Genomic DNA, 19,954 nt, shown 5'->3' with positions numbered 1-19,954 from the left:
GACCAACGCCTCACCACACGAGAGAGGCACAATCTCTCGCTCTCTGGTTCTCTTTTCCGTTCGATTCGCATTCTCTGCCCATGTTCAGTCAGTCAGCGGGCAGCAGTAGACAGCACAACATGGGCATGGACGAGCCGCAGATCATAGCCATCAGCATAGCGCCCAAGCAGCAAGTGGGCCACCTGAAACCCGAGTCCACATGGGTCCACTGTCCCGCCTGCGAGCGGTCCGAGTGGAGTGTCGTCCAGCTGGAGGCCGTCACCTGTTTTCAGCGCTTCCTCGGCTTCGCCAACCTCTGGTGGGTGTGGGCCTATACGTATTCCCTTGGAATTAAGAGAATTAATTGGATAAATTCTCTTCCTTCAGCAATAAGTGGCCTGGCCGAACGGACATCAATCACTACTGCTCCCAGTGTGGCTGCTTCATCGGACGGTTTGTCGCCATCAGCTGCATGGAGCGGTGCATCTCCAAGTCGGCTAAACGCAAGGCGGCCGTGGACGACATGACGCTGAAGACCCGCCCCAAGGACTGTGCCGAACGGGCCCAGAAGTCCCGCGAGAAGGTCCTGGCCAAGCGGGCTGAGAATTCGCGGGAAAGGATCTTGGCCGATCGAGTAAAGAAACAGGCCGAAAAGGATGCCGATGAAACACATGCCCGACTACAAAGCCGCGGACAAACTCAAATCCAAACACAAACCGTTGTGGTCACCGTTCCAGCGGGCCAATGAGGTCAAATGGTTTCTGAATCGACTAGGTTAAAGCTGTAAAAGCTTACAAGAAAGCTTGCCAAATATATAATAGTACGAACAATTTGAAACATATATAAAACACCCCCATATGCTGATAGTCTTTACGACGTCTTTGCGCCATCACGGGCGTTGGGCACAAACTCCCTGCTCGGCTTGACGCAGTTCTTCTCCCGATCGTAGATGCCCAGGAAGGTCTTGCAGTTGGAGCAGTAAAGGTACTCGCGATTCTCCGGCGGCAAGAGGCAGGGCAGGAAGCAGAGCGGCCAGCAGCTGATCACGCACGAGGCGGCACAGCCATGGTTAGTAATGACCTCCGTCCTGGACTTAATCAACGGCCGGCGATTGCAGCTGCAGCTGGGGCAGTAGATGACTCCGTCCAAGGGTGACCAGTGCTCGATTGAGGCCCGATAGCACTGTTGTCGGTTCTTCATGGTCTTGTCATTGGTCGCCGGGTTGCCGCGCTGCTTGGTGGAGCCTGACTGATTCTCAGATCCTTCCGCTTCCTTCCCAGATGCTCCGCTACGTCCACTGCTCGGATGCTTCGCAATGTCTGCAATCAACACAGTCAGAGGTGACTCTCGATTTAGCCCACTCCCTTCACTTACAACGCTCCGCCTCATCGGCCATCTGCGCCTCGGTCAGGCCCGTCATCTTGCCGATCTGGGACACTCGCTCCTCGCTCACCCCATGCTCGGCGGCCAGCTTGTACAGGTTCTTAATCTTGTCGTCGTCGCGCTCGAAGATCTCGGGGTGCTTCTCCTGGATGTGAGTTAGCAGGGCGTTTGTGTCATATCGCGAGCACTGAACCTCCTGCATGCACCGCAGGCACCGCATCGTCCGCATGTCATGTCGTTCTTTTGCGGACATGATTTTATTTTACTACCGTTTTTGATACTGAGGCTCTTGAAAATGTTTAGATAGTATAAAATGAATGGAAAAGCAGGGCATTCTGTTGAATGGAATAAACAGAGATCCGCCTAGCATCAATCAAGTTCTTTATGATTTTCCATTATCAAGAATGAGGGACGAGCAGTATTCTATTGGTTTTATATGTTTAAAAATTTAAAAACAAGGCTTTTTGGAATAAGAACGCTTTCCCTTAGTGAAGGAGTGTAGCAGCTACTTCAGTGTCCTGAAATGGTGGACGAGACGCTGTTAACAGCCCAGTCAAACAGCCCTAATCAATCACATTAACCCTCATGAACATCAAGAGGAAAAATGAATAAAGAAAAGAATAAGAAAATCCCTTTAGCTTATATGTCAAGTATATTAAATATTCAAGAATGGAGTTTGAGAAACCCTTAAACCAAATCAATGAAAGAATTTTCTTTAATGTGGTTTCGAGAATGAATACCACAAACCAGCACAATTACCACCAGCAGGTGGTATCTACCATCTACCAGATTTTTTCTTATATGGGACCACGAGCTCCAAACCACTTAATCCAATCGCTTTGAGTCACCCTGTATATTCATAATGCTCTTTGACTGCGTCAACATTTTATTGTCAGTCATTTTCTACCGGCAGGCACCCCGTCGTTGATGAAATCAGCTCCACTCACGTGGCCCATGCCGTGCCCGAATGATTTGAAAGGGGGCTAAGGAAGGCTCTGCTGAGTCGTTCCGCAGCCCCTGTTTTTGGGGCTTTTGAGTGTACGCGTATTTTTCAACATTTTGCTAAAATTGATTTTTTACTGCACTTACGGCATGATGCGACCATTTCGGGGTTCCACATGGCTCCACAATCGTCTTTCCCCCCTACATTCAGCTTCTTACTGTCCCATCTACCCCAACTCCCCTCCGCTCTTTTTTGCTCTCTTTTGCTGTGGCATTGCTCATACGCCTCGTGGTGCGCGGCACACAAAGTCGATGTGGCACCTAAAAAGCCAACGCGTGTCGCTGTCACTTTCCTCAATGCGTCTGCATTTATTTACTTTGTTGTTTCTTTTCCTGCTTTTCTTCGCCAGTTTCCCGGCTTGTCTACGCACTCGAATATGTCATTAGAGCCGGCACAAAGGATCCGAGTGGAGCCGGAGGCTCGACGCTCGAGGTGATTTGCATTTATCCGTCTCAGCACATGGGGACGGAGTACTCTTACTAGGGCCGGATACGCTTACTCTTATTCCGAATAACTTGACTCGATTCTCGTTTATTCTTCTGTATCTGAACTTACAAATATACAATATACATACATCATACATACATTCAGTGTCTATGACTAATATAAAAATACATTTTATTTTCATTTATACTTGTTTTGTGTGTTCGTTTCATTTTTGTTTTGTTTGGTTTGTCCTTGTTTTTGTTTGGTAGCTTTGTAAGCTTTTTGTTAACGTTTTCCTTGAAGTCGCTTGGGCTTTTGTTTTGTTTGGGGTTGTCCTTAAAGCGAAATTGTGGTGTCCTCTACAGGAAATGCAGTTCTGACTCATGATCCCCGTCTACATATCATTAGACTCTTCTCTATTCCTGTTTTAGGAGTTCAGCAATGTCTCTTGTTGGTCAGTTGTTTGTTCGCTAAATTGTATTGGAGTGGTTTACAGTTTGGATGCCCTTTTCCAGTAATCCTCCCATCAGGTTTATTGTAAAATGATCCTAGCCTAGGCAAACAGTCGGTTGTTCGCTTGTAAAATTTGACTACACTTAATATATGTACATTGGATCGTATGGGGCTAGCTTTATACGCGCTTGACTCATCCTGGGCCACCACTTCTGTTTCTCTCCCTCTCTCTGGCTTGCTTTGTCTCTCATCCCTTAACCTATCCATCATTACACACATACATACACACACACAAACTTTGAGGCACATTCAGTTTTGAATAATTTTATAAATTTATAAAGTTATCTACACTTCCCTTCCCTGTCGTGCTCCTCCACTCAGCCAACACCCCTAATCCTGTTGTCCATTTCTCTAAAAACTAATTGTAAAAATTAAAAATTGATTTACCTGCCCCTAACTTTGACTTCAACTACAGTTTTGGCCCCTGGCCAAACGTCCCTATCTTCGCTTCTGCAACTTTAATGCATTTATCACTATATTCCGGCGGACACTGGGGCGGAGGTTGGTCTGGTTTGGATGGGTCTTTGGGGGACTTAGAGAGTGTTCTGCTTGGCAGCCTCGCCACTTTTGGCAGTCGCGTCGGGTCGCGAACGTGGGCGCCGCTTGGGCTGCAGCGAGTAGAGACGTCCGCTGCGGGCTCGGGTCTGTGGCTCGTTTTCCAAGCGCCATGTGCCAGCACCACCACTGAAAGAGGGGATACAGAGAAGGGCACAGTGTGTTGAATGAGCTAGCGAGGACAGGATTCGAGGAATACTCACTTCATTTCCAGCTTGGCCAGTCGCTGCTTGATCTTGGCCTGGCTGGCCGTGTATTCGGCCAACAGTCGGGCCAGGCGCATATTGAGGTTCTCCACGGAGAGCTCCAACTTCTCGATGCCGCCCTCTATGCTGTCATGCACGCGCTGGGAGTCTGGAATGGAGATTGAGGGATAGAGAATTCACGAGGATGGTTATGTAGAGCTCGTAACGCACCCGAAAATATCTGCTCGTCCAGGAGCCCATCCTTACGCAGCAGCTGGCAGCCGCGCTGGGTGAGGGTGGACCGGGCCTCGGGATAGTCGGCCAGCGTCTCCCACAGATCCCGCTTGGCCAGGCAGAACAGATCCGAGTAGCCCAGGGAGCGGACATTGGCGGTACGTCGGTTGCCCGTCCGATTGCCGGCAATCTCCAGAACGGACACCTCCCCGAAGACGGAGCCGGCGCCCAGGGTGGCCAACACAGTGATTCCATTGTCCCCCACCACCGACAGCTTGCCCCGCTTCACGATGTACATCTCCTTGCCCACATCTCCCTTTCGACAGATGTAGTCGCCGGGGCTGAAGACCTGCAGCTTGAGCTTGAGCACGAGGGCCTCCAGTAGGCCTGGCTCCGTGTCGTGGAAGATGCGCACTTGTTTCAGAGTGTCCATGTGCACTTGGATGGCAATCTCCGCCTTCAGCTTGTCCGGCAGAGCGGCCAGCACTCGTTCCTCGTCCAGGGCGCCACTCTGGGACCAGGTGTACGCAAACCAGCGGATCACCCGCGCCTCCAACTCATGACCCACGCGGCGGAAGGCCATGTACTGCTTCACGCCATCCATGCGGTTCTGGAACTCGACGCGGGCCACATTCATATTGGAAATCATGGAACCGATGTTACCTGATAGATTTAAAAAGAAGAGCTTTGAAGTGTTGTTTTATTCAGTCAATGATTAACCCGATAGCGATATAAAACCCTCAATTATCTTTCGGGACATCACTAGGAAGAAGATCGCTTCTGAAAGCATTTCATAAAGGCAGTTTCATAACCGGTTCGGCAAGCGTTTTCCCGCTGGCATAACCCATACCCTATACCATGCAGCCATGTCACTTTTGGACTCCATTCCGGCACATGGGTAACATGGCACAATGGCGACTAATGGCGGCACTTCCGGTGGCCATGACAGACTGTTGTGGGAGTAGAATGGAGTGGAGTGGAGTGGTGATGGAAAAGTGTGGTGTGAAGGACATGCCTCAGTGAGTCCTGTCCAAACGAACTCGACATTCATCATTGTAAGTAAATTTGTTTGCACAGTCAGGATGAGGTCGAGGAGAAGTCTGGCATCTGCTGGTGCTGCTGCTGGTGCCGCTGCTACAGAATGCTGCCCATCTCGGGACGGTAATGGCAGCGATAAGGGCAACGACAAAAATGATAAAAAGGCACGTTTGTTAAAAAGAAAGGGCGGGCGGAAGGCGACAGCAACAAATCAACCCAACAAACAAAACAAAACAAAACAAACTTGAACACAACTGAAGAGAACTGAGGAAAGGAAAGAAGAACTGAAAGCGTAATGAATAATGTGGGACGGATGGATGGATGGTGGGATGGTTGAGTGGGGCAGAGAGTACGTGTGGGTCGAGACCCTGACGTGCGTGGCTGTAAATTAATACCCATTGATGTCCCAGATGTCACTCTGGAACCAATTAAACGATCAGACGAAATATTTGCGTAAACAACCCTCACCCGAAGGCAAACATAAACCGGACCCAACCATCTAAAAGGGTTCCCTCTTTGCTCTCTACCCTCTACCCTCGAACTCGGACTCACCCACAATGGTGGCAAAGATGAGGACCCCGGCGAGAAAGTCTGCCACCACAAACAAATACTCCACATCGTTCTCGGGAGTGGGCGTCTCTCCGATGGTCGTCAGCGTTAGAGTGGACCAGTAGAAGCTGTAGATGTACTGCCGCTGCAGTGTGTTGTTCCTCGTGCCATTCAGATTATAGACCCACGAGTCGGAGCTGAAGCCAATCTCGTAGCTGATGGCAAAGTACATGCAGGCGTTCCAGTGGATCAGCACCAGGATGGCCAGCACCACCTTGCAGATTCGGAAGGCATTCGGATAGCCGGTGGCCGTCTCCGTTCGGTCGAACCACTCCCAGAGCCGGTTGATGCGCAGCAGTCGATTCAGTCGCACAATCACCGGACACGGCAGGTACAAGCTGCTGCAAGTCTCCGGCGGCCACCAGATGTACGCCAAATCCGTGGGCATCATCGAGAGCACGTCCAGGTACCAGCCTTTCGTGTGGAAGTAGTTTCTTCGCAGCCGGAAGGCATCCCGTACGAGCAGACCCTGGTCCAGAAATCCTGCGGTAGACAAGGCAGACAATAGTTTAAGGTTAAGGCTTTGAGATGCGCCCCTCTCCTACATTCCAGCGCCACTGACGGATCCTCTTTTGTTTCAGTTGTGTGCCTTTTGCTAGCTTAATGCAGGGGCATATTTTACAGTTCTCTGGGCTTATAAGCCATGCTTCTGTACCTTAATTGTACGAAGTGGGGATACCCTGGGATAAGCCCAAGGCTATTCGGGATTAATGTATCGGAAGCCCAGTGTGTCTTCTAATTTTTAAATGTTTGAAAGCAAGATACTATTTTCAGATATTTCTGAGGGTATTTCTAGTTCCAGTCTGCCCCAATCCATGTGTAAGAACTTTCAAGGTTCCCTATTATCCATTTACATATGTAACAATCAAAGAAACTTCGCTTCATCCCCTTGAATATTCTTAACGCTGTCAGATCTGAAAATTTCACATTCCTCTTTCCTAATTTATGATATCCTCATGGCTGGCTCTCCACTGCAGGGTATCAGACCGTTTGTTGCCATTGTGGAAAATGTCAAGGTTGGCTTATCCCTGCATTTGGCAACTCAACCACGCCCCCGCCCTGCCACGCACACACACGTACCGGGTATGTGGCACTGAAATGGGTTTCGTATGCGTGGCAAATGGCTTTGCCGACAGCATTCCCATTGCCATTGTCTGAGGCGGCTTAAAGCGAGTGATTCGCTTGGTCTGGGTCTCATTTGCATAGTTAAATCTCAAACACGCACAGTGGCACACACATGGCGGCTACAGGTACAATGCACGGAGAGATGTCAGTTAACTTACCCTCGTGCATGTGAACAAGCGTATCCAGCAGATAGATGAAATCGCAGAGATAATCCAGAGTGTACCAAACCGCAGGAGCACTCTTATTGATCTCCCAGAAGACGGCACGACCCATTACGAATATGATGTTGTAGAGCACGGCCAGCGAGACCACAGCCAGCCACTGTAGATGCAGATGCAGATGCAATTTGAGTTGGTATTTGAGTTACAGTTGGGCTTACTTACCCTGTAATGGGACTGGAGTGTGGGGTCCACGGAGAGACGGTTGCAAAGGGCACTGCTGCCTCGAATTTCGCTGGAGAGGGCCGCATCGTCCATCATGGGACAGCCCTTGCCAATCTTGTCCGTGTTGGTGGCATTCGAGAACTTCTCCAGGAACCAGTCGGGCGGCTTTGGTCGATTCCGTTTGGTCAGACGTTGCCGCAACGCCTGCAGGGTTCGCCTCAAAGCCGACGGTTTGCTCCGTTTGCTGGGCTCCTGTTCGGGGGAGGAATGAAAACGAAAGTTAAAGAAAGTTTATACGGTTGCTGCCTAATTGAAACGCTTTGGTGCTGGGTATATAGCGCTTTGGTGGCTCTCTTTTAACCGCATTAAAAGTTGGACAGCTTCCAAGTTTTGTACTTAAATTTTGTTATGTCTGCCAACATTTGTGGCCAAGGGAATGACGCAGACAAAGGAGAGGGAACACCAAACATCTTCATGTGTAGTCTTTAAGGGGAGCCACTGGATTTCCCTTACGATTGCAGTCGAAAAGTAGCCAAACGATTATGATGCGAATATTCTATGGAAAACCCATCGCTGAATTTATACCACTTCACACACACAGCTCTTGGGCTTGCGGGCATTAAAGGGATGTGCCTGACAGGCTAATAAATGCTTATCAGACGCTGGAAGCGGTTAATCCATTAAACCATCTCTTTCACTCTTCCAACGCGAAAAAAGGATGGAGCGCAAAAAAATATGACTCATACGCCGCGTTGGCCCAGAGCAATGGCAAATGACAATGCAATGCCACGCCTCCCGCTGTGTGTCTATGTTCTAACCCGAAGGTCACATACTCGTCGCACACACACAATAAAAGACATTACATGTTAACATACACTGAGGGAAACGAGCGTCGGAATATTAACTAAATTGAAAATTCAATGCCTTAAGCCGTTGTAACGCAACAAAAGTCTTTAATGAACAATATTTAATTATATTTATTTTTGTCACGTTTCAGTATTTAAACGTCTAGAAGCCGGATAACCATGGCGTTAGCAGAGTGTATAGGGAATGTAATACGATTACGAAGATTGGGACAATACATCGAGTTTGTCGCTCAAAAAGGGATATACATACATTTGTATGTCTCGTAAATAGATAAAGGAAGTAAACTATGTCAGTGCCTAACGAAACTGGCCTCTAAGAGATATTTTACTGTATTTCTTTGGGTGAATATTCTTGAGAATATTCGATTCCAATACGTTTTTAGATTTCTGCACACTTGTTGCTTCTATTCTCTCAGTGTAATCATTTACATACACATAAACACACACACACACGTATTTTCATGCTGATTTACCGCATCTGTTTGCTGGCCCGTTATGGCTGCTATATCCAATGATTGCACCATGGCTTTGACTTTGAAATGTCGCATACAAATAGCGGGAGCCTCCTCTTCTTCGTCTTCGTCTGCGCCTTCTCTTTCTTCTTCGTTGTATTTTATCACAATTCACTTCCACTTTTAGTACTTCCCCTTCTAGTACTTCCACTTTCAGCACTTCCACTTTGATTGTTCTCCAAATTTAGCCTAAAGCAACAACAAAAACAACGTTGATAACAGTGAAAACAGCCATTAAAGCCGTTAGTTTTTGGGCAGAAGCTGCGCGCATGCGCATATCGACGTCAAGCTATTTTTTAATACTGTACAACTGCCGCCCGTCCGTCCGCCTAACCGCCTGACTGCCAACTCGCTGGTTGCCATTGAAGGCAAGGCAGCGCCGCGGGCAGCGACGTTGACATCGACATTAGCCGAACCGAACCACGACAGGCATACAGAACAGCCAACAGCGTTGCTATACCCCTTCTGCAGAGGGTATGTTGACTATGAGGGGTATCCAAAAATCGGAATCAATAAGAATATGAATTAAAAACAAACAAAAATTGGAATTACCGCTTGGGAACAAGTCTATGGAATACAAGACTACATCTTTTCTTTCATTTGAACGTAATCTTGGTTACTTTTACAATAAATTGTTACCAGAATCCAAGTTAGACGACTATAACATGTACATAGCTCCCATAATAACACTAAGGGTATCAAAGCTTCGACGCCCCGAAGCCGCATCGCTTGTGTTGTCAATACGGAATGCTGTTTTGCAATTTTCTTAATTTGCATTGCCACAACGCTATGCCGCGTTTTAATTAATTAAAAGCCGCAAACAACAGTAACAGTACAATGATGTCTCAGGCGACTTTGGTCCTTCATTGACCACGCACTTGGAACCGACCCGACGACCTGTGTGGCGGGTGGTGGTGTGCCTTTGGCCATTTTGACAAGATTGATGACGCTGTCGTTGCTTTGACATTCTATCTAAATGTTTTTTAATTGTTTGGGCCATCATTTTCATTAAGTTGAAAGGCTGTACCAGTACCTCTACCCGCACCGGCCGTAAATAATGAGAAAAACTAAACGCACTTTTGAATAAATCAATTGCAATGGAATTGACAAACTGGCAAAGTGATATACAGATTTCCCTGCTGCTCAATACATTTGGATTTTAATTTCCGATGAGCTCATCGCCGAGTCAAGGCAACAGTTGGCCAATTGCAAGGTTGCGCGAAATTCGAGAGGTATATTTTGTGAAATCGAAATTGAAACACTGACCCAGGGAACCACCAACGGCATTATCATCAAAATCACCATCACCAGGCCAGCAACACCAGGCCGCCCTGATTGGCATTCACGGCACAAAGGCCGCGCTGGAGCTGCACAATCATTTCCATAATTGCGAGTCCGTTAGGTCCGGTCCCCCAAAGGGGTGGGATGATTGAGGCGGGGCTTAGAGCTCAGTCAACATTATGCTAAGCAAATCAAGCGTTTTCATAGCGGTGTTTATTGCATGCGTGCGTTTTGTTATGCTGCTCGCATAAAAAAAACAGAACGGAAAGGTAGCTGCGGAGCCTCTGAATTTTCAAAATCTGGAGCTGGTACCTTCGCATAGCCATTACTTTAATAAAAATTAGATTAAAGATTTGATTTGGATCTAAGAATAAGGGGAACATCCCCTAGTCGGGCAAGCGGTTCTAGTATTCTCGATTTGAACAGTGCAATCGGCCTGCATTTAAAGTTCTTTGAAAAATATTCATATACATATGTATGTGTGCATGTGTGTACGTGGAATTTCATAAATTGTTGAAGACTTCTGGAAATTTGATAGTATATTTTTAAGAAGTAAACACTAAGCGGCTTTTGGACCGTAAAAATCAGTTGAAAAATACCAAATCGCATGATTACTGGTATTTGTGGACGTTGTGGGTGGACCTTTTGGTACCTGGACTCTAATTGAGGGAATGAACACTTAAAAAGTTGTAAGCTGACGCCATGAAAGCATTTATCGTTTATCAAAAAATATTGGTAAGCAGATATAGGCGGGTAGGGATATCGAGGACTGCTGTTCCATTAAACCAGAAAAAGCCGTTTGGCCACATGGATCCCCTTTCAAATATTGATTGTTACTTTAGGGGAAAAACATTCTAATGGACGAAGAAAAACTTTTAGTATCTTATCACTCGATTGATTCGAAGGTTTACCCTTTCACGTTATCACTTATTGGTTATTGATACTCGCAATGGGCGAAAAACAAACTACTCGGACTGCTCCAATGGTTTGGGTAGTTTGTTATTTATTTGATTGTGATTTGGATGGGAACGTGGGAAATTATGCAAATTGCGGTGCAGATTGAATGGCCATAAACTCTGATGCCTGTCGAGGGTAGGGTGGAGCGAGGAGAGGAGAGAAAAACAATAACGAGTCTTGTTTAATAAACTGACTAATGCGGTTGTCTCCCTCTCCCGCACGAAACTCCTGACTGTACTGATCTGTACTGCTTTGTTCTGCTTTGTACTGGTTTGTTCTGGCTGTGTTCTGTCCGCTCCTTTGTTTTACAGTTGCCCTCCGCTATGGATGAGAGACCCTCATCAATATGGAAATCCACTTGTCGATTGTCCCCGTTCCTGTTCTTGTTGTTGCTTCAATTTTTAAGCCTTGTTTTCGATTGTTTACCGAACGCATTAGCTGACGAGTTTGACATTTTATAATATTATATTATAAATTATCCTCTATTTTTTTCAGTCTATTTTCTTGTATTTTATGTATTGCTGGAGAGTTACTTGCTGGAGAGCTAAGCTGCCGACTGCGAACGCGTTTTTTTCCCAACTGTCGATGGCGCAAAAAAAAATTTGACTAAGCGGAATGTCCCGGAGAACCAACGGACAGAGAGACACAGAGAGAGAGAGGGCTCCCCGCACTTTTGCTGTTTGTTCTGGAGGTCCGTCCCGTCCCACTTTTTGTCTCTGTCCCATGTCGCCCTGCCGCCCTGTGTGCTATCATCGTGTTGAGTGTCTTGCCGCCTTCTCAAATTGCACACCCGCTACAATACTCGGCCATCATCATGCCAATGGATGGTTGAACAATTGAGCCAACATCCATGTACATACCCGTACTTACATCTGCGGGGGAGCGGTAGGTATGGCGAGGCAAATAGAGTTCATTAATCGGTTTAATGGCGCTGCCTGACTAGATGACAGGGTGGTCGAGGCTGTTCAACTTCAAGAACTTGTAACTATTTTAGATTGGCACGAGACTTGTCATATTTTCAATGCCAATTCTATAAAGTTCCTCCGCCCTGTCTGCCACCAACTGTCCTGGCTGTCCGTTTTGAGTAATGGACCTTTATGTAACCACAATGACGGCAGTTTGGGGTTTTTCTTACCTCAGTTTGCCTTGCTCTCTCAGCTCTTTCAGCTCTCCTGCTGGCCAAACACTGGAAACACACCTCAAAAGCATTAACAACAACCACAGAACAGGCAGAGTCGAGCCAAGCCAATATTTGGTCGACAGCGTCCATGCGGGCAGACACAGGGAAAAGGCTTTGAGGGCTTTCCATTTTCATTTGTATTTATTTCATTGCGTTTTTCCGTTGCTGGTGGTATTGGTATTGGCATTGGCATTGCTGTTGCTTTTCCTATCGGGCCATTTATGAAATGACATTGAAACAGTTTCTGTGTCTGTTTCAGCTTCTGTTTCTACTACTGCCACTGCTACTGCTACTGCTACTGCTGACGGTTCCTCGTTTCATATACTTTGCGGACCTGGTACTGGAATCGACTCTCTTATCTGTCATATTGGTTGTCGCCCTTGGCTTCGCCTGCTACCCGTTGCGCGCTCCTGCTCCTTTGTGCTCTTGTGAGCAGCAGCTGCTCAGAGCCAACTGTCGAATCTCCCCCATCCTGGAGCCCCGTCAGCGACTCCTCCTGCTCTCGCAAACTGGCCATTCGACCAAAATACACACTCACTTATTTATAGCCCTGCGGGTCAAAGGAAGTGCCCGGCACGGATCGGAGTGTCTTGTTTCCTTTCTCGTACTTGCAAGGAAACCCAAGTAATGCAATTATCCTCGATGGGACATGGGCCTGGTACACACCAAGAGCTTTCTGATGAGGATGGCAGAGGAAGCGCAAACTTCAGCAAAGATAAGTTGTTTGATTTGAAGAAGGGGAAACACAAGATTAAAGATGGGTGAGTTTTCGGTTAACCGTAAGAAAAAGTCGGTATACTGCTGGGATTTTAACTAAAGTTAAGCCATAAATCCTTCAAAAGAAGAACCTTTAATCTATTAGCGTATATTCTATCGAGATTCTTGAAAGCTTCACGACTGTAAACATAAAACAGAGGATTTCCTTGTGTTTTGTTGGCTAGTGAAAGTTTGCGAAACCATAAAAAGTTTTCTTATATAACAAGCCAACCCCAAAGAGTCTTTAATTTTCTAAATTGCCTCAATCCAAATAAAGAAAAAGTTATGATTTTGCAATAACGCTTCTATAGTTTTGAACTTGAGAAAGTTACGATTGTACACCCCAAAGATTATAGATAGTTTATCCAACCATCTAAAGATCCTAAACTTCAAAGCAGCTGCCCCTCATTGCGATACCGAACTGTACCTCTTCTCTACCCATATTTATCTTTATACTTTCTTTAACTGCTCTTTGTTAGAGTATTCAGGGTTTTGTTTAGCGAACCCCTTGAATAAATCCCCTCTCCTTAGAAACCATTGTGCTGCCTTTTCTTGTCTGTCCCTCTCCTATTTTTTTCGGCTCTGTTTTAAGTCGATTGACTCGTGCTAATAAAAATATCTGCGGGTAACCGAAAATGGCATTCAACTGGCGACGGGCGGTGTCGGTCGACGACTGCTTGGGGCGATGGCGATGCCTGGGCTACGTGACAATAGAGGAAGTAATTAAAACGCGATTTACGGCAAGGTCAAGTTTATGAAGGTTTTCTCAGTTCATTTGCATTTGCCTGGAGTGACAAGAGACAGACCGTGGGGGTACGGGCATTGGGCATGGGGCATGAAGCATGGAGCACGGAGCATGGCCAGAAACTAGGCCAATTCCTGCAGGCAGCAGTGGAGTCAATCAATTAAAGCAATTACTTAATTAGATTTCCACATAATTGAATGCTGGCCCAGAGCAATGGCGGCCATAATGTATCGGTTATGGGTTGGAGGGGCTATCGTTTATCAGTTATCAGCTCTGTGCTATCGGTTATCTGCAGCTCTAATCAAATTATATGTGCGCCACGATTGCCATGATGGAAAAATGATGTGCATTTTCTTCTTTTTTTCCTACCTGTATGAGCTTTCTGCCGTTTTCCACATAGCTGGGATCACTGGAGTGCTGCTGGTGCTGCTGCTGTTGTCGTTGGTGACGATGGTTCTGCAGCTGGTGGTGCTTGTGGCGATGCTGCTGCAGGTCAGCCGGAGCAATGACTTCCTCTTGGTTGTCCTCACCATCGGCCCCACCGAAATCATCATCATCCTCGTCGTCATCCTCGTCGTCATCCACCTCAACCTGATTTCCATGGCGATGGGTTCTTTGCCAACTTCTGCGTGGATAATGAAGTTGATGCACCTCCAGGCGCTCATCGGTTTCCGCTCCCAAGGGAATCGAGCTGGCTGCCTGTTCGACAGAAATCGCTGCGGTTGGCGCAAACGGAGCGAACAAGCCACCGCTAATCTCTTCGAGTGGAGGTGGGACCGGCAACGCCCCTGGCTGCTGGTGGTGCGATTGATGGGGCAGCTGCAACTGGGCGGGCGCTGAGGCGGCGGGTCCCACGAAGCGGGTGGTGCGGTACATGGGGCGGGAGGAGAGGCTTCGATACATATAAGTACAGTAGTCATTCTCTCGATGTATAAACTTACTTGTATCCGTATTTTGGGGATTCGGTTTCGGGGCGTCTTCTGGTGGACATCATTGAGTTAACCCGATCTCCGCGGGCGGCAGCCATCATGTAGGTCCACATTGTTGAGCTGTCAAGGGATGGAATGCGACTACGCAGGGCACGAACACATTCGCATGATGAAGACCAAGGTCGAAGTCTGCACGGGAATGTAGTTTGTAGAAAAGCGGAAAGCATACATAATATAAGGATGAAAAGTTTTCTATTCAACTTGAATTCAACTTCAGCTTTAAGTTGGAGTTAAAGTTGTTGGTGGCTGAAGTGGCTAAACGCCCGCTTGACAGCAATTCTGGTTTGGCACCCGCCTGCCAGCTGCACCGCAGAGGAGGACTCGAGGCAGTCATAAAGACTCCTTGCCGCAGGGTCATAAAACAGTTTGAGAGACGTAAGCATAAACGGCAGCCGCTTAGTGAGAAGAGTGAAGGAACGAAGGGAGGGATGTTATGGGGGGTGGGGTGCTGCAGCAGTAATTAAGCAATTAAATATAAAACTGTTGGCTTACAAAACATACTGTGGTTCGACATTTTTAAGTGCCCCTTAAGGTAGGCAGCAGAAAATTTCACGAGCACATTTCTGCATGTGGCAGGATGGGGTTGGGTTTGTGAGCAGTGAGCTGTGGTGTGCTCTTAAAACTCTTTGGATCCCCAACTTTCCTGGCAGGTAATCAGGAAACTATTTCACATTTGATGGCAAATTAAACTTTGATTAAGTGGCAGAAACTCTCGGATGGGAAACAAACCCAATGTGGTTTCCCTTCAATCGAGCGGGAAGTCTGAGGATGAATCCTGTCATGAAAGTAGCAGCTTTCCAACAGTTTGAATGGCTATGGCTCCATCTCTGTCTGAATCTCTCTTCCGATAGGAAACCCCAAATAAGCAATTCCTTTTCATATGCCAGCAGCACCGCCGGAGCTAATGATAAATACAAGCTGCCAAATGACCAAAAAATGTCTGCAGATATACATAGATAGATAGATATATATGCACGTCCATACAAATATCTATATATAGTACGCATCTATAGCTAAACAGTTGCAGTGAGTCTGTGAGTCAGTTGGAGGTCTGAAAATGGAAATGCAAATGCAATGGCTGATAATCAAAACGAGCGCGAAAATGAAGCACCAATGCGAATTTCTTGATGTCATTTCCACTCGAGGGGCTGCCACAAAGGACGGGGCATCAGCAGCACTCACACCACAAGCCTCAAACTCTCAAACACAGACAGAGAAATACCCAAATTGCAGTTGATCCTTTGTCCTGTCCTTTGTCTGGCTGGAGGCAGCCGCAGTAGCGTATACTGTCGCGTGATTTTATGCTATAGATTATCTCTGGGTTGCACGCTCCTCTGCCAAGGCATTCATTTTTAAGTGCAATTTTGGTTTTTTGGCGAAGCACACGGTGAGGGGATGCCGTCGATGCGTCAGGTCTTACAGGGGTAAGAGAGGGTCTTTGACCGAACTGGTCCATTGTCTTGGCTCGAATCGACTCCGAAATTGGTTTCAGTTCAGAGAGATTCAAATGGTCGCATCGATTTTTAGCTATAAAATCGAACTAAATCCATTTATCAACTTCAGCTGCAAGCATTTTTCGTTCAAGATAAGACTTGACTTTGATAAAATGTAGAAGGAGGCAGGTGGCAGGAGGTCCGTTCTGCTCCTCCTTTAACATTTATCCAGCCACTTTCAATGTTTACATCTTCCCCTTTTGACCATGAAACCAATCAAGAAGGGCAACCAGATGCTTGCAGCAAAAATCTTGGCAATTAACTCTTGAATGGCCACCATACCCCACGCCCGCTAAGAGTCACAAACCGCGCTGGACACAGCTTCAAAACGAGTCAAAGTTCCAGTCCTGCTCCCGCGTTTGCCTCCTTTCCCCTTTCTTTTGCCGCAACTCGAATTGCTAACGAGCCATAAATGTGGCCCACTGTGCGGTTGTGGGAGTGTGCGTGTGTTGCAGAGTGTGTCTGTGTGTGTGTGTGTGTGAGGCTCATTTGTAATGATTAAGTGGGGCTGTGAAGCAAAGAGGCAGCGAGTTAGCGTGTGATGTTTATGCCCCCAAGGAATCGTTTACACTTGCCTCAGTTAGGGGGATTATGATTGTCCAAGTGGGTGCCCGGGAACCCAAACGAAGGAACACTGCAGGGGAATACTCGTACTGTCCGTGGAGAGGCATAAATAAGTAAACACATGTCCATATTGAAAACAAATTTTCCTGCTCTTCTTTTTCCCATTTCCGTTCGTCGGCTGTCGAGAGATGAAAAAAATAAGTGCTGGGGGAAGCCCAGCTGGAGGCATCAATTAGAACTTCCCGCAGAGCTATGCTAGAACGAATGTTTATTCAATATAAAATACTGCCATAGCACCAATGCACCCCACTCAACCACTATTCTATCTGGCTTTAATCCGCTTAGACACATCACGTATACGACGTGGGGGGTTGGGTACGCACGGAGACTTTCAAGTTCAATCAAAATACGGAGAGGAACGGAACACAGGGCTCTTTAAATTGAAAGCCATTTTCTCAAAGGATATCCAGGAAACATTTAACACACACACACATAAGAAAGAAGAGGGAGACGGAGAGATACACACGCTCGAACAGGATGCACAAAATATGCTAATGTCAATTATTTTGTGCGTAATTTGCTTTTCATGCTTCGACGGGAAATGTGTAACTGGCGCCTCATTATGAATATTCATTTCTCCACATATAGTATGATGCGCCCCCTTGGACGCCCCATGCCACCCTCTACCATGCCTCCAATCCACCCACACGCTCCCATTGCCACTTGACTCGTCATCAACATCCCCCCTTTGTTCGCTAATAACTCGAGCCACCATCGCAGTCGACTTATCTAATCTGTTTTGGTGGTTTGCTGGCCATAACCTGGGATGTGGTGCGGAGGTGGTGCAGAGGTGGTGCTGTGGGGGGATCTACCTGGCACCCTCCTGAAAAGGCGAGCTGCTTCAATTAACATTCGTGCACGTAAACGCAATAACGCAAATGGATTCGGGTTTTGTTTAATAAAATGTGATATTTATGGAGTTTATGGAGCTCCTCCTGAGAGGTGGACTCCCCCTGGCCCACTGATGGCGGATGCCAATTAATATGGGACCAAGTTGGTTATTAATACGTTTGTATGTGTCCTATGACTATAGTTAACAATTAGCCGGAGATACTCGTACGGACAGGTTGTTCAATGGGGAAATCACGCATACGCCATGTGGTGGCAGCAAGATTAAGAATTTGGGTGCACTTCCACGAATAGCCAATTATGTGAGGGGTAGAATACCTTTTAATCTGTTTCCTCTGTTGAAGATGGGACTTGGCGGATACTCTGGCTGTTGCGGTTGTTGTTGGTGCTAATCCGGACAACTGTCGGGACCGGAGGTGATGCGTAATCCTATTAGCAGATGCCTCGTGGGTCGCGCTTCGTTATATGCCGTATTTGAGAGCCGCTGCCTGCTTCCCGATTACTTGTACACTTTTTCCGCTGGCATTGGATTATTTAAAAATGCGTGCAGTAATTTCAACATGAAATTTGAATATTTTTACGCCTCGCAACTTGCGCCAATCTTTGCATATTTCCACACTCACAAACACACACAGAATCGCTCCGCACTGGGAGGGGGGTATTGTGGAATGGGTACCATTTACATTTGTAGCTTTAGGATTCGTTTTATTATTATTCTTATTTTTTTATTATGAATTTCTTTTTGTGCACTTTTTTATTGAATAAAAATTCAAATGAAATGATGATTCGCCCCTTTTTGAATGGAACCGCGCACAAAACGGAACGGAACGGAACGGAACGAAGACGATCCCGAGATCCCAATGTGGATGTCGATGTATATTCTTATATTGCGGAGTCCACGCCGTGTGCGTTCAAGTGCCTGGTTAGCGGGGCAATGAGAATATAGAGCCCAGCCTGCAGCAGCAGCAGCCACCGAACTGGGCCGAGAACAAATCGTCGTTCGGCCGGTTGTAAAACGACGCTTTTCATTCATGCCTTTATCCGAGCTTTCGCCGAAAGCTTTGTTCGTCCCTCGCACGGAAGCTGGCGGACAGACCTGTTGAATGGGATGCTGATACTGCTGGCCAGAGTTGCCACACCACGTGTGGCAAGCGTCTAGCGTTTGTCGTCTGTTGCCAGGGCCGCCAGGATAACATAAATTAATTAAATCAATGCTCGAAAATTTCCTTTCGGCTGATCATAGACCGCTCCCCTCGCATGTGACACATTGACAAATTGATGGCAGTGTAGAGGGGGAGATTAGGGTCGGGTTCTGGTCCTGGTCCTGCTGCTAGTCCTAGTCCTGGGGGCAACTTGGTTCATTGCTGAAGTTGATTAATGCATGTTTTACTGTGGCTTGATTTAAACTTGTCTGCGGCGTATGTTGTCGTGTAGATGTCTGAAGGATGCATGCACGCCAGAGCCAGAGGGCACTCTCTTTGTTTACCAAAGGTGCACTGACACTTGACCAAATCGAACCTCAACTTTCGACTCTGACCGATTTTGGGTGATTATTTAAATAGCACAGAAATAAAATTATAGTTCTGCGCACATCATGTGGCTAAGCCTTCCCGTTCCCCCTCCTCAAAGGAATAACATCTGCGGATGGGTATTATTGCTTTTTCCATCCAGATATAGGGGGAGATAACTACAGCCACCCCCACGTTCCACACGGCATTCTTTCTGGCAATAAGGCAGTTCATTGTTTGTGCCCCAAAGTTCAATAGTTCAAGATAAAAGTTCAGTCACCAACAGGCCAACAAGTGGTTAACAGGGCAGACATCCAGACCTTGTCCCATAAGCATACGTGCCGCCATAGCCTTGTCGCCTGTCAGGATGGAGACGTTGCCAGCAAAATCTGGCGGCTTTGACTTCTCAGATGCATACATTTAATTCGCACCCGAAAAGGATGGGTCCACACACGCTCATACGTTTCTATACCCGTATTCTCGTATACAAATGTATGTATGTATGTGCTACAATGACTTTCGCATTCACAATTTCCAGTAATTTGTTATTCAAACACATTTCGAATCGATTATCCGCTTGGCATGCTCCCTCCAAACGAGCAAATATGCTGATTGACTCTTGTCAAGGCTTATACTCGTTCTCGTATGTGTGTTCCGTTCCTCGCTATCTTTTTAGCATTACTCTCTATCTCTTTTCTTCTCCATCCCTTTCAGCCTTTGTGCTGCATGTGTGCGTGCCTGTTTGGTTTGGTTTGGGGATA

General features: G+C 46.8%; 3 protein-coding genes across 4 annotated transcripts; 1 reads left to right on the top strand and 2 right to left on the bottom strand.

Annotated features, from left to right (window-relative positions):
* Positions 1 to 2: 2 nt before the first annotated feature.
* On the top strand, positions 3 to 816 carry LOC4803825 (uncharacterized). The gene is made up of 2 exons (XM_001360443.4): positions 3 to 298; positions 367 to 816. Exons 1-2 carry the CDS (start codon positions 81 to 83, stop codon positions 725 to 727), a joined length of 579 nt encoding a protein of 192 aa, XP_001360480.4. The 5' UTR covers positions 3 to 80; the 3' UTR covers positions 728 to 816.
* On the bottom strand, positions 764 to 1,684 carry LOC4803824 (uncharacterized). The gene is made up of 2 exons (XM_001360442.3): positions 1,354 to 1,684; positions 764 to 1,298 (listed from the first exon to the last, which is right to left on the bottom strand). The coding sequence occupies exons 1-2, from the start codon at positions 1,613 to 1,615 to the stop codon at positions 850 to 852; spliced, it is 711 nt and encodes a 236-aa protein (XP_001360479.2). The 5' UTR covers positions 1,616 to 1,684; the 3' UTR covers positions 764 to 849.
* Positions 1,685 to 2,876: 1,192 nt separating this feature from the next.
* CngA (Cyclic nucleotide-gated ion channel subunit A) lies at positions 2,877 to 18,707 on the bottom strand. 2 transcript variants are annotated; one of them, XM_015183887.2, is made up of 9 exons: positions 18,004 to 18,707; positions 14,672 to 14,848; positions 14,100 to 14,622; positions 7,434 to 7,685; positions 7,209 to 7,371; positions 5,869 to 6,408; positions 4,276 to 4,941; positions 4,063 to 4,213; positions 2,877 to 3,988 (listed from the first exon to the last, which is right to left on the bottom strand). In XM_015183887.2, exons 2-9 carry the CDS (start codon positions 14,770 to 14,772, stop codon positions 3,838 to 3,840), a joined length of 2,547 nt encoding a protein of 848 aa, XP_015039373.2. In that variant the 5' UTR covers positions 14,773 to 14,848; positions 18,004 to 18,707; the 3' UTR covers positions 2,877 to 3,837. The 2 variants fall into 2 exon arrangements, with proteins under 2 accessions (XP_015039373.2, XP_001360478.2); XM_001360441.4 differs by lacking the exons at positions 14,100 to 14,622; positions 14,672 to 14,848; positions 18,004 to 18,707 and adding an exon at positions 8,773 to 9,193 and having other exon boundaries at positions 3,838 to 3,988.
* Positions 18,708 to 19,954: the final 1,247 nt, after the last annotated feature.

This window comes from Drosophila pseudoobscura, chromosome 3 (genome assembly GCF_009870125.1).
Source record: "Drosophila pseudoobscura strain MV-25-SWS-2005 chromosome 3, UCI_Dpse_MV25, whole genome shotgun sequence".
Classification (NCBI taxonomy): Eukaryota; Metazoa; Arthropoda; class Insecta; order Diptera; family Drosophilidae; genus Drosophila; species Drosophila pseudoobscura.
The sequence above is the reverse complement of the archived record's forward strand: the minus strand, read 5'-3'. Positions and strand labels throughout refer to the sequence as shown.